This window comes from Anolis carolinensis, chromosome 2 (genome assembly GCF_035594765.1).
Source record: "Anolis carolinensis isolate JA03-04 chromosome 2, rAnoCar3.1.pri, whole genome shotgun sequence".
In the NCBI taxonomy this organism is placed as follows: Eukaryota; Metazoa; Chordata; class Lepidosauria; order Squamata; family Dactyloidae; genus Anolis; species Anolis carolinensis.
In genome coordinates, this window is record NC_085842.1 from 132,246,698 (window position 1) to 132,265,489 (window position 18,792).

The 18,792-nt window shown below is 40.8% G+C and overlaps 1 protein-coding gene and 1 long non-coding RNA gene across 12 annotated transcripts in view; one reads left to right on the forward strand and one right to left on the reverse strand.

Moving 5' to 3' along the window:
- Positions 1 to 6,282, forward strand: part of LOC134296236 (uncharacterized) — a 56,853-nt gene extending 50,571 nt beyond the window's left edge. The window contains exon 4 of the long non-coding RNA XR_010002853.1: positions 1,877 to 6,282. This is a non-coding gene — a long non-coding RNA (uncharacterized LOC134296236). The remainder of the gene's footprint in view (positions 1 to 1,876) is intronic.
- The window catches only part of cacna1g (calcium voltage-gated channel subunit alpha1 G), a 403,744-nt gene that overhangs the window by 198,006 nt on the left and 186,946 nt on the right, over positions 1 to 18,792 (reverse strand). For all 11 annotated transcript variants that reach the window (XM_062970561.1, XM_062970564.1, XM_062970559.1 and 8 more), the window contains exon 4: positions 1,084 to 1,181. In XM_062970561.1, coding sequence (XP_062826631.1) covers positions 1,084 to 1,181 — 98 coding nt within the window. The remainder of the gene's footprint in view (positions 1 to 1,083; positions 1,182 to 18,792) is intronic.

Consider the following 18,792-nt stretch of genomic DNA (forward strand, 5'->3'; position numbering starts at 1 on the left):
TGGAGAAAACTTGACTTTCCCAGTTTGCTCCAGATTAATGAACACTTGGAAAGATTCGGACCTTAAAGTCCCGGGGGTTAATCTCCGCAGCAATTCTGGTTCTTTGCGCTCTAAGAACACAAAGGACAGAATGGTGCCCCTCCCTTCCCAGCCCCCCGTTTAACCCCTACAGTTTACATGAGGGGCCTGCCAGCATCGCAAACTTTTCTGGAATGCTCCCCAGGCATTCAAAAATGACACACCAGGAGTTGCCCTCCTCCCACCTCCTGACACATCATTTTTGAGCACTAGGTGAGTTCTTTGGAGGGGCCTGCGCTGCCAGCAGGCCCCCCGGGTAAGTTTTGTGGGGTAAATGGGGACTGGAGAAGGGCTGGATGCCATCCCAGGTCAATCCTATGGGGGGGGGGCACACACTCTTCATCCCTGGCTTCAAATAACACTGGCCAGTACATATGGAAAAACTGGGAGAGGTAATCTGATGCCTTCCTGATGTGTTGCCCTGTCATTCCTATCATCCATGTTCATCAGCCATGGGATTTCTAATCCAAAAGACAGGGAGGGCACAACATCTACCCCTGCTAACTCAATGTTTCATTCAAGTACATTTGACTAATGCCGGCAATTCCCCTGAACAACTACTGTACTAGCTTATCTGCTCGTTTGTGTTGCACACCGTTGGTGTCTCCAAGCAAACTTCTAAATCACTTGCAAACTTGAGTCACATGAGGTACATTTTCAGAAGTGCTGTCCAATGATGGACGCTGTCCAGTGCCCACAAGGAAGGCATATGCATTAGAAACGTAATAGCAAGTCTTTATCTGTCTGTTTGATTAATGATTCATTCCTTTTTGAAGCAATGGCTGAGATGGAGTGGAACATTCATTAATATGAGCACACTGACATTAGCTCTATATATTGGGAGGACAATGACAACATCCTAGTCAAGAGATATAGGGAAAACAGTTAAAGGGGGTTTGGGAAAGACACAGGGTGTCCCCACTTATTTTTCAGATTCTAGATTATCAGAAATAATGCACTAATATCAAGGGGAAGGGGTAAAACCAGGAAAGTGATTCAACTTACTAGGAACTCTGTTAATGGCTCTCAAAGGCCGAAGTACCCTGACAGTTCGAACAGCTGAGAAACTGACATTCTGCAAGTCCAGCGAGTATTCCAGCATACTGAAAGAAAGGGAAAAAAATACAAACAAAGGCAGCACATCAGAGTTCTGCAGGGAACTAGTTAGATGAAGCATCCAAAGTCAAACATCTTACACAGAGTGCCAAGAGAGGAGCTCCCTAGTTGGACATCTTCTCATGAAGGAAGGGTCCTGGAGGAATTAATTATCAGTTATTTGCATATCACAATAAAGTTCACACAAGAAAAAAAGGTTCTAAAAAGACTCCCTTCTAATCATATGCCCTTTTGTAGAAAAAAATTATGGGGAGAAAGAGTTTCCACATATTATTTTACAGTTCAGGAAAGGGAACATACACAGAGGAATCTGTCCACATAGTATATAAACAATATAAGATTGGATCCAGACCTAGGCCCTATCTACACTGAATATTTAATGCAGTTCCAAACTGGTATTGAAAAAAATGGTTTTCCTGTTCAGGTGATTATGTAGGAAATCGAGGAACCAGTTTGAGGCCTGTATGGTGATTACCCCAACCACAGAGCACTAGTGTTCATTAAAGGGGGGGAGGGGAATTGCATATTTTTGTGGGAGTTTGTTTCGGCACCATAGTTCAAAAATAGTTTAGAGCAGAATAACTAGAGGTTTTTAACTGAGTTAAGCCATGACAAAGTCCCATGAGTTTCAATTAGTCTATTCCAAGTGTTACCACATAATCACACAGGTTTTTTTTTTTAGCATCCTAGGACACCTCCTCACCAGTCCAGCGATGGATGAGATACTGCCCAACATACGACGTCACTGGACTTCCAGCAGAGGCCCCATCCACAAATGGAGTAGAAGCATCCTAGGAAGCTTCCCTCCAAACACAGGAGCCTGCCTGTGTTGTGCTGGAAGAGGTGCAAGGGGTGTCCCTAATCTCTGCTGCTTTGCTATGGAGGCTGGTCAAATGGCACCCGGGGGGGGGGGGGAGTGTCCTCCATGTGAAGTCCTAAGTCTGGATTCAACACAGTGTTTTAAGATTTTGTACCAGGATTTCATGACATTCAGGCTGATCAAAGAACAGGATGTGAACACAAGTCTGAGTTTATGGGATCATCTTGGAATGATTTATTGGTATCAATATGAATAATCTCTCACAATCATTTTCACACATAAAATACTCATGAGAACCACTGTAAAATAGAGAAAATGAGACATCTTGTTGATGGCAATATGCCATGGCAGTCTTTTACTAGTCAATTTGAATTAATTTGCACTTCAATCCTCTCACTTCTATCCAAACTTCCCCTGCCAAAACCACTTAACTCTCTCTTGTCATTATAATCATATCTTCCAGCCTTCCTCTGATGCATCCCTTCTTTGCATCTAGCATGCATTTCTTGTTTTTATCATTGAAATTACCCACAGCCTACTACAGGACCTTTTAGCCTTAGAGGAGTATTATATGTGCCCACATATGTGAAAAAAGAAGCTATTATAATCCAGTCACAGAATAACTTGAAATTCAGCATTGCAGAAAAAGTGCCACATAAGTATACAGTGCACTGAAAGGAAGGAAACCAACATGATAAAAAGCTTGAAAATCAAGTTTTATGAAGAAGAATGGAGAGAACTGAGTAAGTTAAGCCTACAAAAGTGGAGAGGTCTCCTTAAGCTATCCCCTAAAGGGCTGTCACACAGAAACTTGTTTTCTGCTGCACAAGAGGTTAGCCACCAAAACAACAGATTCAAATCATATGAAAGATGATTCTAAGTATTAAAAATATTGTTTTAAGTGCAGTTTAAGACAGAGCAGTCGCCTGGCAGTTTGAAGATGATAATGTATTAATTCTTTTGTATAATTGTTGTGTTGGCAGTGAGCTCTGTTTTCCCTTTTATGCCATAATCCTAGAAATCACCCTAAAGAGTAAAGTTGGCCAATGACTAGGAATTATGACAGTTCAACAAGGAGGAACATACAGTGCCCATTCCTGTCCTAGATTTTGATGTCAAAGGAAACTCTTGGGCTGATACATAGCTAAATGCATAAATGAAGGCCAGGAAGGTGTGTGTGTGTGTGGGGGGGGGGGGGGAGTCATCATATATTAGCGGGAAACCTCAATTTCTTTAACTGTGCACAGGCCCCTAATTACTGTTACAGCACAGAAGTATCTGAATCACCCCTACATGACAAGGACATGGCATTAGCTGATGAGAGGGTTTGATGTAACAACTGTGTTACTGGACATATAGACCTTCCACTATCCTTGTTTGGTGATCTGTGGCCTCAAAAGCTTCCCCTGCCCTTTATCTTTATCTGGTAATTGTGGTCTTCAAGTTTATGTCTTCTTACTTTTGTTTGTTCACATGGAGAAGGCATGATTCTGCAAAGAAAGCTATGGAGTTTGCACTAAAGAAATTTTCAACATTTCTACTAAGATACAATTTTCTGTGGGGAAAGCTGTGACAGTTCATGTGGCACATCAACATTGCATGCATTTGAAGCACACTCACTCTAGTCTACACATCCAAAAGGGCAGAAGCAGCTCATGACTGGAACAATCCGTTTAGTTGTTCCATGTAAATCAGCCACAGGATGGCTCTCTTAGTTGAAGAGAATGCCAGGGAGGGTATAGATGATTAAACAGGAAGAATTGGGCTTGACCCTGAATATAGCAATACCATGAGTATGGTAGTAGTACTACCTACAGCATTAGGATGAAAGTCCAATGTCCCTCCCCTTTTCTATGTAGGAGGCAGGAAGTGCTGGGAAGGAGACTGGCTTTGGGAGCTATCTTTATAGTAATTGAGCCAAGTTTGTGGGACCAGCCATGATAGTCCCTTGTAGGCAGAGTGCTACACAGGGAATTAGAAACAACATATGGACAGGAAGAAACCACCTAACACCTTCCCTGAAGTGATATGCACACTTGAGTAACATGTATTTTGCATCTGTTCCATTTCCAGAGGATTTGATATTGTTTAAAAGAAATTACAGGACTTTGTTTTAGTCGTTCCTGAGATATTGGTCGACCCAACATTCCAGCATTGAGTTATAAATCATGTCACAGATCTTTGTTATCTACAAATTGAAGCAATCAGAGGAGAGAAAGAGCAAAATAAGCACATTAAGCAATTTGGGGACAGAAAAGGATGATTTCTAGGTATTGCGCTTTTAAAAAAATGTATTTCTGGAAAAGTCAGGACAAATATCATTATGGCCACTTGAAGTTTTTGTCCCTGACAGCAATCACTTGACTGCTATTCATTTTTTTACCGTTTATCATCATTAAATGATATGGAAATGTATTTGACTGGTGTAGTTCTTGTAGTAGGCTCCACCACAGTGAAATCCAGGAAATGCCACTCTAGAAAGAATAACATTTCCTCAAGATAGGTTCGTGGTGGATGGTCCCACAAACAGAACTGCCATCTAAGAATATGAGACTTATTAATCCTTGACTGAAATTAGACTCAATTAATTTAGCAAAATTAAGGTCGAAAAGGTTAGCAGAACACTTTTTCTGGCTAAAAGTGTTACATTTTAATAATGGAGATTTTAGAGGAGTCATTAGCTGATGCCAGCAAAAAAAATTCCAAGATCTCACCCAACCTTAGAATTACATTTATAAACTTCAATACTCTCTCTACCTTAGGTCTCTCAATGTAGTTTAAAAACATTTGAACAATGCTATAAAAATCATTAAATGTAGAGACTGTAGCATGTTGCCAATTTATATCATCATCACAGGGAGTTAATAGATAACACTCTATCATGTCACTCAGATAATTGTAATAGTGTATCTCTCTGTATTACTATCAAAGGTAAGTGATTGTAACAATTCATCTAATTTGTACAGTACTTCTTAAGTTGTTAGATGTGGGAGAAGAAGTGTTTCCTAACCAGAAAGTGTTTCCTAACCAGGGAAATATGCAATATGTGCACTGTTTTCTTTCTTTCTTTCTCTCTCTCTCTCTCTCTCTCTCTCTCTCTCTCTCTCTCTCTCTCTCTCTCTCTCTCTCTCTCTCTCTCTCTTTCAAATATCAGTGATCAGTAGTTGATGACTTCTGGATTGGCATGAGTTCTTGAAGTTCATGGAGCAGTCACTTTTATGCAGGATACAGCTCTTTGAATCTTACAACGTGAACAGAAGCCATTGACAGGCTTCTTATCCAACACAACCAGGCTAGGGACCAGTGCCTCTATGGCAACAATTTTCAAGCCCCCGAAGACTGTTGTACCAAAAAGAATATCCAGGATAGAATCATTTTTCCCTGATAGGAAAGAGCCACTTGGGCCCTATTCCAGGAAGGATAAAGGGCATACATGGGATTGGAAACTTTGGTCTGTGAAGGATAAGTAGAACTCAAGACTATATATTTTGATACTCCTGTGGGCCCCTGAGGCATTTTTCCAGGTTTTTTCAGGGTGGTGGAGAGACGGGGACCCATATTGTCACATTTTGTGCTGATCAGAAACCCAATTTTAAGTGAAAAGGGGGGGGGGGGTCTGGAGAATTCTTAAGAGTGTTTTAGGCCTCCAACCTAAAGTTTTCCTAAGCCTGCTTTAGTGGATCTCTGTCATCTACACGTGGAGGATACATTTTGTCCTTGGTAGACTTCGCCCGAGATCAGTAGAGAGGGTGAAAATGAGGAAAGACTTTTTGGAATTGTGGGAGTTGAAGTCTAAAATACCTGGAGGGCCAAAGTTTACCCAAATCTGCTCTATATGCTCAGAGCTGAGATAATTTTTTATGGGAGTCATTAGTCTTAGGAAAAATAGCATAACCGTATCTCCTTGTGGAGAGAGTTCACCCTGAGCATTTGCTCATTTTCTAGGTTTACAGGTCATAACTAAGAACATTTTAAAAACATCCATGGTTAGAAAATACAAATATATAAAATGTATGTACGATGTATGATTGGGATGAAATATGGAGAAACACACTTCATTCAGTAGAGGAGAGTCACATAAGTTAGGCAAAGTACACAAATACCTATGCAAACTAAGGAAAAGTGAGCTTCAGTGCAAGAAAAAAGAAACCAAAGAAAAAGAATATGAACATAGTAAAATCTTATTTGAAATAAGCATGGACTGTAAATTATGACTGCTCCCTTTTTAGAAATAAGATGTATTCTATATCTTCCAGCTCATGTGTAGTATGAACTATCTTTAGAAACATGAAAAGTTGTGTTTCTGTGTGACTAGGTTTTAAGGATTCCTTTGCCACACTGCAAATGCATATAGAGACATATTATTGAAAAAGAACATTAAAAGCTTTGCATCTTCTATATATATATAAATGTTCTGATAGTTTTCTCCTTAACTTAAACAACAAATGTACTGGAGCAAATCACACCAAATTTGGCCACAAAAAACATAGCCATCCGGTCGATGTTTTTATATAAAAAAACCCAAGAAATATAAAGTCCTAATTAGAGGAAGAGGAAGAACTGTTTTTTCATTGCTGCCAGTTAGAAGCCTAAGCTCCGCCCACTTTGTCTCCTAGCAACCCACTCTGCCATTTAATGGCACCCAGGGCCTCTTCAATTGGGCCTCTTCCACACTGCCTATAAAATACAGATTATCTGATTTGAACTGGATTATATGGCAGTGTAGACTCAAGGCCCTTCCACACAGCTATATTACCCATTTATAATCTTATATTATCTGCTTTGAACTGGATTATCTTGAGTCCACACTGCCATATAATCCACTTCAGTGTGCATTTTATACAGCTGTGTAGAAGGGGCCTCATATAATCCAGTTCTAAGCAGATTATATAAGATTATAAATATACAGTAGAGTCTCACTTATCCAGCATAAACACCCTGGCAGAACGTTGGATAAGCGAATATGTTGGATAATAAGAAAGTATTAAGGAAAAGTCTATTAAATGTCAAATTACATTATGATTTTATAAATTTAGCACCAAAACATCATGTTTTACAACACATTTGACAGAAAAAGGAGTTCAATGAGCGGTGATGTTATGTAGTAATTACTGTTTTTATGAATTTAGCACCAAAACATCACAATGTATTGAAAAGATTGACTACAAAAACACTGACTACTAAAAGGCCGACTGCGTTGGATAATCCAGAACACTGGATAAGCGAATGTTGGATAAGTGAGACTTTACTGTAATATGAAATAATTACTGTGGTATAATAATACAGAACAATATAATCTCTAAAACCAGAACAGTAAATAAAGAGCGACACTCTGAAAGCAGGGAAATTAGGAATTCCAGAAAGGAAACAATCAGGGCCAGCTAATACTCCCCAACAAAGGATTCTCCCAGGCAGGAAGCAAACAGGCTTTGAAGCTGCAAGGCCATTAAATGCTAATCAAGGTGGCTAATTGCAGCATTCATACCTGCCACACTGAGACTATTAATTGCTATTCAAACTGGCCAGCCAAGGATTCTGAAAGGTAGAAAACGGCCAGGCTTGCAAGCAGCAAGGCTATTCAGTGCTATTCAACTTGGCCAACCAAGATTTCTCCTAGATAGGAAACTCCCAAGCTCTGAAGCCATGAGGCTGCTCTGTCCCATTCAACCTGGCCTAGCAAGGATGCCCTTTGTAGAAAGCGGCCAGGCTTTTAAGCTGCAAGACTATTCAGTGCAGTTCAAGCTGGCCAAACAAGGATTCCCCTACTAAGGAAAGACCCCCAAAGACAAAAAACACAGCCGTGCAATCATAATTGTCTCCTCCTCCCACATGACAATGTTCTACTTGTTTTATCATCTAGCCAAAATGGATCTGAGAAAGTGCTGTCATACTGGAGACTATCTTCTGATAGCAGATACACATGAGGATGGAAGTGAAAGGTGGAGGATCATGGGAAATTAATCTCTGTCTGATTGCTCTGATCCTTTTACTGATTTGCTGGAGCATCCAATATTGGTTCATGTTAGAAAGTGAGCTCAAATCAAACAGTGATCTGATCAAGAATTGTGCTCATTCATACATATTAAATTAATCAAAATAAGAACTGACCAAGCAGCAGCCTCAGTTCATCTGCCTGTCTGAGCAGTTTCTTTTTAAGAATAAGAAAAGGCATAGGAAATATTCTTGTACTGAAATTATATTTCTATTCCTGATAATTAAAAATGTGTGTTTCAGTGGTTATTTACATACACACATGGAAAAAGCATTCACAATTTCTCTTTATCCCAGGATGCCGAACTCTAGAGAAAGCTGGCTGGCTCTGACTCATTAGCTTGTGTTGAAGAACAGAGTTTCAGAAATGGCAGAACTGGGTACAGCACCTCTGCAATTTGCACACACAATTACTGGTGCAGCTTCCATTGCACATTGGGTAATCGCGTGTAATGGTGACCAGAAATATTTACATAGACAATTGCCCATGATGAAATACACAGCCTGGTGAAAAGTGTATCTGAAGGGTAGCCATTTATTTCCAGAATTCCTTATTGCAATATTTTACTTTGAGACTTTCTTAGTTAAAGTCTTCCTGATAGAACATCAAGTTCTGAAAACATTGTGTGCTGAGGCAGGTGGGAAGGAAGGTTGTAGCTGAAGTGTAAGGAAGATGGCATGGGCATGGAGGTGAAGGGAAAGGTGTGAAAAGGTTCCCCTTTAGATGCCACTCACCTCAGTTTAGGAATGGCCTTGCCTCCTCAAGGAAGAAATCAATTGTCTTTGTTTTATATATTCTTTCCATCATAGCCCTTAAGGTATTTGGTTGGGGTGCTATGTTTGTCTATTCCAGACAAAACAAGCAGTCTTGAAAACTAACACATTTCATTTGGTACATTTCATTTGCTTTCATTGACTCCAGCCCACTTCACAGAGGTAGAGCCAGTTGGTAGATATTTTACACACATGCTGAAGTTGGAACAGGAGAATATGGGAAAATGGAATTGCAAACAAACATCTTAAAAGTAGTCATTTAACAGTCGTTCAAGGGTGATAAAGATATCCAGAATAGATAAATTTATGACAGGTGATGAAAAGTAGTTTAAATGGGATTCTCAAATGGCCCCCATTCAATCAATGACTGCATCATGACCTGCTTAGTTTCTATAAAATGACTGCATCTTATACCCTCAGAATATATTTTATATATGTGCCATTTCTCCTATTTGCTACTGGAATGAGTTTTCAAGCATCAGCATCTCTTTTAAATCTGAAGCCTGAGCACATACTGAGACATTTATCTTCTAATTAAATGACTTCAGTGTCGTTGGACTTAATGAGGCATTTCACTATGGCTATATTTCAGAGGAAAGTACAGTACTGGCAAAACCAACTCAGACTATTCAGGGTTCTCTGAAATTCAATGACAACTCTGGGCAACAGGTGACTTGAAGGCATAGGTGACTTGTTGAAGGCATGTGCACACACATGTTTAGTGCTTTGAAAGGTTTTGGCTCGCAGGTGTGATATATCCTTACCAAAATGGGCAAATGGACCCAATATTCCTTTAAGGGTCACCAAGCAGAGCATGTTGCACTAGGAACTATTTCATAAACCCTGGCTATTTATCTCCTTAAGTATCGACCACAGACAACTTTTGTACTCTTGGTTGCTGCCTTTTGTATTACCACGTTCTCTGGCCCAACAGACCTTTATGCCTGTTGTTTTTGAGTCCCTCTAATTCAGAAACATCTGCCAAAGAATTCTTGTGTATCTTCCACAGATCCTGTTTGTAATCCTGACACATGCTGTGGAACACATCACAAAGATGCCATATGACTAGAGTACGTCCAGCACATCTCTGCTTTGGCAGATGTTTAGACACAGATTAATAACAATTAGCAAGTTGTTATTCAATGAGCTTTTCCAAATTGAACTGATAGTTTTATTGATGGAACTCTAGAAAACTCACCCAGGCCCCTTCTACATAGCAGTATAAAATCTATATTAACTGCTTTGAATGGGATTATATGGCAGTGTGGACTCAGATAATCCGGCTGTGGCACAGGCTGGTGAGCAACTGCAATAAATCACTCTGACCATGAGGTCATGAGTTCGAGGCCAGCCCGTGGCGGGGTGAGCACCTGTCAATTAAAAATAAAATATAGCCCCTGTTCGTTGCTGACCTAGCAACCCAAAAGATAGTTGCATCTATCAAGTAGGAAATAAGGTACCACTTATAAAAGTGGGGAGGCAAGTTTAACTAATTTACAACGTTGGAATGAGGAAGTGAGGAAGTGCCAACAGAGTGGATGATGAAGCAGCTGCTCCCCCTGTGGCCAGAATCAAACATCCCCTCAGGAGAAAGTTAAATTGCCTCTGCGTCTGTCTGTCTGTCTGTCTCTGTCTCTGTCTCGGTTTGATGTATTTATGGGCATTGAATGTTTGCCCTGTATGTGTATAATGTGATCCGCCCTGAGTCCCCTTCGGGGTGAGAAGGGCGGAATATAAATACTGTAAATAAATAATTCAAAGCAGATAATGTGGATTCTCTCAAATTGAGGAAGAAATGTACGGTTTTTGAAAGTATTAATTAAAATAAATAAAATAAAATTCACACTTATGCCTACTTGGCAGAGCTCCTATCAGATTCAAAATGGACCCTTCTATAAAGTGAGTTTATTAACTTGCCCCGCTTTAAAGCCTCAGAGTTTTTCCAAAGGAAAATCTATTGAGAAACCATGTTCAGTATTTTGACCCCCTTAAAGCTATCTCAGTAGAACTTGAGAAAGCAGAGCTATTTTGGGTCAGGAAGGAAAGAGGCACATGTCCTCCTTGGTAATGAAACAGAGGAGAAAGTCAATGAGTTTGGGGAGTGGGAAAAGGAAAGAGGACGTTTCACTTCATATTTAAAATCTGATCCTTTGTCGGCTTGATTGCTTTTGACAGGACCCAGATGAGAACAGTTCAGACATTCAAAGTAAGAGAAAAGCTTGCAACAAGAGAGACAAAGGAGGCCAGACAGGAGACATTAATTGCTGGTCAGATGGCAATGCTGCAGTCCCTTTGAAACAAAAAGACTACACTTGTCCTTGGAGAACTGAAGACTGCCCAGAAAAAGCATCCTTGACTACTATTAGGAAATAAATGGGAGTTGAATTGTCAGCAAGATTTGCTAAGAGAAATTATTGGATGAGCTCAATATAACCCTTTTTGTTAATGTTTAGTGGCACCAAATTGAGGTTCATCGCTGACAAAGCTCTGAGAGCTCCTGCCTTTGCTGTGGAGTTCCCCAGGGTGCTATCCTTTCGCCCCTGTTATTCAACATCTACATCCGACCACTTGCTGGACTAGTGCGGAACTTTGGCCTAGAGTGCTACCAGGATGCAGATGATACCCAGCTACTCTTGCGTCTCGAACCTGGGACAACCACGATTCCTGAGAACTTTAAGATGTGTTTGGAAGCAGTGATGAGTTGGCTGCGAGCGAGTAGACTAAAAGTGAATCCCGCAAAAACTGAGATACTCTGGCCCGGCCAGCCACCAGAGTTAATCCAGTCACTGCTGACTTTGATGGGGAAGTTCTGGTTCCATCTGCTACTGTTAAAAGCCTTGGTGTTGTGTTGGACTCATCGCTGACAATGGAGGCCCAGATCACTGCCATAAGTAAGCAGGCCTTTTTTCATCTTCGTCAGGCAAGGAAATTGGCATCCTACCTCTCGACAGAAGCATTGGCAATGGTAATCCATGCAACAGTCACCACTAGGTTGGATTATTGTAACGCCTTATATGCTGGCCTTCCGAAGACAAAAACCCAAAAGATCCGAATGGTCCAAAATGCGGCAGCCAGGCTGCTAGCGGGATCATCTATAAGATCTGAAACAACTGCATTGGCTACCAACAGAACATCGGATCTCTTACAAGATACAAATCCTGACATTTAGAGCTCGAAGTGGCCAAGGACCATTATATCTTAGGTACCGCCTCATTCCTTTTTTCCATCAGTGGTTACCTCGATCCTCCCAGGAAAATCCCTAGGGAGGTACGCCTGGAAGCTACAAGGTGTAGAGCCTTTTCGATCTATGCTCCAATTCTGTGGAACTCATTGCCTCCATATGTTAGAGCAATGTCGGAGTTGCGACCTTTTGTAAAAGCACTCAAGACTTGGCTGTTTGATTGTGCATTTAAGTAAATCAGATCTAATTTGCCAAATAGTCATTGTTGAATGTTTTTTATATTGTGGAATGATATTTTAAATTGTAAGTCGCTCATAGAATCATACAATCATAGAATAGTAGAGTTGGAAGAGACCTCATGGGCCATCTAGTCCAACCCCCCGCTAAGAAGCAGAAAATCGCATTCAAAGCACCCCCGACAGATGGCCATCCAGCCTCTGCTTAAAAGCTTCCAAAGAAGGAGCCTCCACTACAGTCCGGGGGAGAGAGTTCCACTGCTGAACAGCCCTCACTGTGAGAAAGTTCTTCCTAATGTTCAGGTGGAATCTCCTTTCCTGTAGTTTGAAGCCATTGTTCCCTGTCCTAGTCTGCAGGGCAGCAGAAAATAAGCTTGCTCCCTCCTGCCTATGACTTCCCCTCACATATTTGTACATGGCTATCATGTCTCCTCTCAGCCTTCTCTTCTGCAGGCTAAACATGCCCAGCTCTTTAAGCCTCTCCTCATAGGGCTTGTTCTCCAGACCTTTGATCATTTTAGTTGCCCTCCTCTGGACGCTTTCCAGCTTGTCAACATCTCCCTTCAACTGCGGTGCCCAAAATTGGACACAGTATTCCAGGTGTGGTCTGACCAAGGCAGAATAGAGGGGGAGCATGACTTCCCTGGATCTAGACGCTATTCCCCTATTGATGCAGGCCAGAATCCCATTGGCTTTTTTAGCTGCTGTATCACATTGTAGGCTCATGTTTAACTTGTTGTCCACGAGGACTCCAAGGTCTTTTTCGCACACACTGCTGTCAAGCCAGGCGTCCCCCATTCTGTATCTTTGATTTCCATTTTTTCTGCCGAAGTGAAGTATCTTGCATTTGTCCCTGTTGAACTTCATTTTGTTAGTTTCGGCCCATCTCTCTAGTCTGTCAAGATCGTTTTGAATTCTGCTCCTGTCTTCTGGAGTGTTAGCTATCCCTCCCAGTTTTGTGTCGTCTGCAAACTTGATGATCGTGCCTTCTAACCCTTCGTCTAAGTCGTTAATAAAGATGTTGAACAGAACCGGGCCCAGGACGGAGCCCTGCGGCACTCCACTTGTCACTTCTTTCCATGATGAAGACGACGCATTGGTGAGCACCCTTTGGGTTCGTTCGCTTAGCCAATTACAGATCCACCTAACCGTAGTTTTGTCTAGCCCACATCTACGGTTAGGTGGATCTGTAATTGGCTAAGCCAATTACAGATCCATGTCTCCTAACCCAATGTCCATGTCTCCTAACCCAATGGGAATATAGTGTCAGCTTTCCATATCAACTTCCATGAATTCAACACTCCACCAACTCCCAAAAGCAAAACTTGATCTTACTATTTTATACAAGGGACACCATTTTACTGTACCACAGATTTTGGTGTCTATGTGGGGTCCTGGAATCAAACTCCAGGAGATTCCAAGAGCCAACTGTACTTTAGACTAGACAAGTATCTTATCCAAAGGACTATATTCTTCCATGCAAACGTGCCCTTGCTTTCAGATCCTTTGGGGAAGCCCTTCTCTCTGTCATTCCAGCTTCACAAGTGCATCTAGTGGGGACATAGAAGATGGCCTTCTCAATGCCTGCTCCCAGACACTGGGAGCTTACTTCCCAGGTAAGTTAAATTGGTACTTTCTCTGCTATTTTTCTGCATGCAGGTAAAGACTTTTCTTTTTCACCAGACCTTTCAGGACTGATTGCTGAAGACGAAAGGCCTTGCATAATGTATGGAATTTTTTGATTAGCTGTTATGTTTTCAATGGTTTATGTTTTAACAAGTTTTACATTTTATGACAGTTTAATCACATTTTTAGCTTTTGCATGTTGTAAATTATTTTAGCTGTATTTATTTTAACTGTTGTGAACCATTTTGAATCCTGACCTAGGAATAAACTAGGATGCAAACTAATGTAAAAACAACAATAGCAACAACAACTTGTTTTAAAGGACAGGAGAGTTCTTTAATTTGAAAAGAGAAATAAATATTAAAAGCTGTTGTGTGGTTGAAAATTGTGCATGAACTCCCCTGGTAGTGCATGATTCATTCTGCCTTCCTGCAAAAATCCTTAAACTCATTTATGGCTGGAGATAGCCAGTGTGCTTTTTTAAAACTAAAAATCTAAACATTAATGTAAGGAAGGCATGTGCAAGAAACTTCCGTGACAAAAGAGATGGCAGTCACTTGGCTCCAAGGCAGCAAGACAACAAAAAGGACAAAATGTTCAGTACCAGATAAAGTGGAACTCTTTTGTAGAGATCCAGGGAAAAAACCCCAAAAAACGGCAGTAAGCTATTGGTCATGCAGCAAAATACAACAAAATCCAAAATCCACAAGCTGTGATATTCATTCATTCATTTATTTATTTCCAATAAATGCACCGGGCTGTGGCGCAGGCTGTTGAGCAGCTGCAATAAATCACTCTGACCATGAGGTCATGAGTTCGAGGCCAGCCCGTGGCGGGGTGAGCACCCGTCAATTAAAAATAAAAAATAGCCCCTTCTCATTGCTGACCTAGCAACCCGAAAGATAGTTGCATCTATCAAATAGGAAATAAGGTACCACTTATAAAAGTGGGGAGGCAAGTTTAACTAATTTACGACCTGGAATGAGGAAGTGCCATCAGAGTGGATGATGAAGCAGCTGCTCCCCCCTGTGGCCAGAATCGAACATCCCCTCAGGAGAAGGTTAAATCGCCTCTGCGTCTGTCTGTCTCGGTCTCTGTTTGATGTGTTTATGGGCATTGAATGTTTGCCCTTTGTGTGTATAGTGTGATCCGCCCTGAGTCCCCTTCGGGGTGAGAAGGGCAGAATATAAATACTGTAAAAAATAAAAATAAAACATTTATATCCCGCCCTTCTCACCCGAAGGGACTCAGGGTGGCATACACAATTGGCAACAATTTGATGTCTACACATAATTAAAACAAAGCAATGAAAATCCAATTAAAACAATTAAATCAATACAAAAATATAAAACACTAGCTGTGCCCGGCCACGCGTTGCTGTGGCATTGTCTGGTGGTGTTGGTGAGAAATTGTTGAGGTAGTGGTGGTATTGAATGTCTGTTGTATGGTTGTCTTTATGTTTAGTATGCATACTGAAATGGATTATATGGCAGTGTGGAGTCAAGATAATCCAGTTCAAAGCAGATAATATAAGATTCTAAATGGGTTATATAGTTGTGTGGAAGGGCCTTGAGTCTACACTGCCATATAATCCAGTTAAAATCTGATAATCTGTGGAAGAAGCCTAATTGAGGCCTAACTGTGCCTGTCCCCTGGGCTGAGGAGGTTGCTAGGAGATCAAGTGGGCGGAACTTAGCCTTCAAACTGGCAGCAATTGGATAAAAACTATTATTCCTCTCCCTGTAATTAGGACTTTATTTTTCTTTTCTTTTTTGTTGTATCAACCTAGAGCTGTGAATGATGGGTTGTGTTGTCAAATTTCAAGGTTGGGGGGCCTGTAGTTTTGTTGTTTTGTCCGCTGCCCTGATGCCATCACTCTTTTATATATATAGATATGGTTAAAACATATGATACATTTTTTGGGCCAGTTCCAAAGCATCCAATACTGAACATTATGCAAGATTTTGAAGCTTCACTGGCTTATTCATCAGGCAAAAAAATAAATGTTAAAAACCATACAGGAGAAAAATTGAAATGATTTTAAGAGTTGTAGTCTCCGCTTGCCCCACCCCATCCCAAGTTGCACAACTCAGAAATCTCCAGCTGCTCTTCCTCCATCTTAAATGCATTTTCTAGCTTCTCCTAGGGTCTTACTGACATTTCCAGGTAATGCCACACTGTCTATTGTTCATTTTGCTGGGAGGAAGGGACTCACTGCTGAGGCAGGCCAGTTGCACATGCGCTCATACTATAGGTGAGGATCATTATCAGCATTAACTGGGGATAACCTCTAGGAGGATTTTGTCCAGACTGGTTTTTGAAAGGCCCCCAAAGCCTGACAAGAACAAAGGCAACAGATGTTATTAGTATTGTGCTAAATTGGCCAAGTGAAAGCCTAGGAGGGAAGCCTAAGTGAGCTTTCCACTCAGCCAGCTTAGCACATGTTCAAAATTAGATGCTGTCTTCTTTGCACGCGACTCTCTGAATATGTTAGCAAGAACAGAGGTAACATAAGCTGGATACAGAAGAGAAATACAGAGACACATATAAGTGTGATCTGCATTTTTATAGCTCCCGAGGGCAACTCAGCTCTTGGGTTATACACTCATTGTTGTCATTGTTATTGTTGTGTGCCTTCAATAGTTTCTAACTTATGGTGAACCTAAGATGGCCCTTTTATTGGGTTTTCTGGGGCTGAGAGAGTGTGACATGCCCAACGTCAGCTAATAGATTTGCATGGCCAAGTGGGGAATTGAACCCTGGTCTCCAGAGTTGTAATCCAATGCTCAGACCACTACACAACACTAGTTCTCCCATAGTTATCATGATGCAACTGGCCCATGTTTGGGAATGTGGAAGCATTTTTTAGTTCAGCTGTTACATACCTAGCATCCACTGAAATATTTGCTCTGACATACAGGCATACACCAGTTTTATTGTGTTTTGGCTCAGCAGAACTATAACCTGTCCCTAATTTTGGTTGGGGTTTTGCACCATTTTAAAAAAATAGATTTTTTTTAAATTAGGTAAGAGTATTTTTCAGAATGCAAGTTGTAAAGTTAACCAAAACAGCAGGAAGTCTCCTTCTGATCTTAAACCACCTCTTCACATAGGGCATTTTTGCTCCATTTTGCTACTTTGCTTCACTGCAAGGACAGGGCCTGCTGTGCACCATCATACAACGCATGGCAGATCCTGCCCACTTTCCTTCCAAAGTCCCAAACGCTTCCTCCATGACTACAGGAGGAAAGTGTATTTTGGGTAGCTCCGACTGAGCTACCTGCACTTTCCTCCCCTTTTCCCCATATGATGGCAGAAAGGGCAGCAGGGCAACGCACCTTGCTGCATGTTGCTGTCCTTTCTGCCATCTGATAGGGGAGGAAAAGGGTGCCAAAACACCCTTTCTCGTCCTCTCCATATGATAAGGGGAGGAGGGAGGACATGCGGGGCGCCCCGACAATTGCCAGCACAACTGCACAGTCCAAAAGGGCTGTGTGAAGAGGTCCCTAGTCACAAGTTGTCCAACATTATAGTCCAGCACTTGGCTAAACGAAGTAATGTCTAGAGTTGCTTCATTAACAATGTCCTTACAGGGCACTTGCTGAATGAGAATCTGAGGTGAAAGGAAACTTTCAGATTGCTACATACTTTCATAATAGGAAACAAAAACAAAAGCATGAGTGCTTAAGAAATTCAGCACCAGAGATAGATGAATTTCCTTTTGCCTTGGGCATTTTCTTTCTTTTTTCATGACCATTGCACATTAACAAAACAGAGGTCTGCTAGAGTGTTCTAGATATTCCAGATCATAAGTGCCATAAATCTTGATCACTGGCCATGATGGATGAGGTTTACAATGCATATACAGGTAGATCCTTTATTTGGAATTGCAAAATCTAAAATACTACAAAATTGTCCACATGGGTGGCTGAGATAGTGACACTTTGGATTTCTGGTGATTCTGTGCACATTAGGTGTGTAATATAAATAAATTTCATGTTTAGACTTGGGCCCTATCTCTAAGATATCTCATTATGTACAAATACAGATATTTCTTTCTTTCTTTTTTAAAATCTAAAATCTAAAAAACTTCTGGTCTTAAGCATTTTGAATAGTGATGTTCAACTTGGAGGGTACAGGGTTTCCTGACACTACCACAGAACAAGTTGACTTTGTTTAGACTCCCCTTTCTTTTGAGGTCCATAAGATACATGCCACATATCTCTTCAGTCTTTCACAGCCTGATACCCTCCAGATGTGCTTGACTATAATTCCCAACACACCTATTGCTCATACTAATTGGTGATAGTGGAAGTTGTAGTTCAAAACACCTAGAGAAAGGCAAGTTAGAAAAGACAGTCTTAAGTAATTTGTATGGTTCTTCATTTTAAAAAAGAAAAAAGGAAAGCTTTGATGTACCAACAACTTAAAAGCAACAGATAGCCCCTAAAGGAGTTTAAAAACAATGTCTTAAATAAAAACAACTTGTATTGCTACTTGAGTACAACACATACTAGATATTTTTATTAATTGAAATCATCAAGCTATTTCCTGAAGTTCAAATGGAGAGATAATGGTTAGCAAATCTAATTTTAGCAAAATCTATAAGGAAAGAAACCAGACAATAACTGGCAAACATCTGGGTCTCACACTCATCAAATAGTAAATGATAAATAAAACTTTCTACACAAAATCAGAATAGAACAGCTTCACATTTACCAATCCTCTACTACCACATTGCATATTAATCAATTAAACAATTTTTGAGATTATCACAGAATCACTGTTACCACTTTTTCATATTTTAAGGTTTTTTGGGAGACCATGCAGTGTCTAACTGGCATAGTGGTGGAGGCTAAGCAGATACTAAATATATTGTATTATGGTGACCATGAGTGGGAGATGGCCAGTCTGCCTAAGTCATCTCAAGTGCAAATTTCACAAATATACTCTAGGGTGGTTATAAGAAT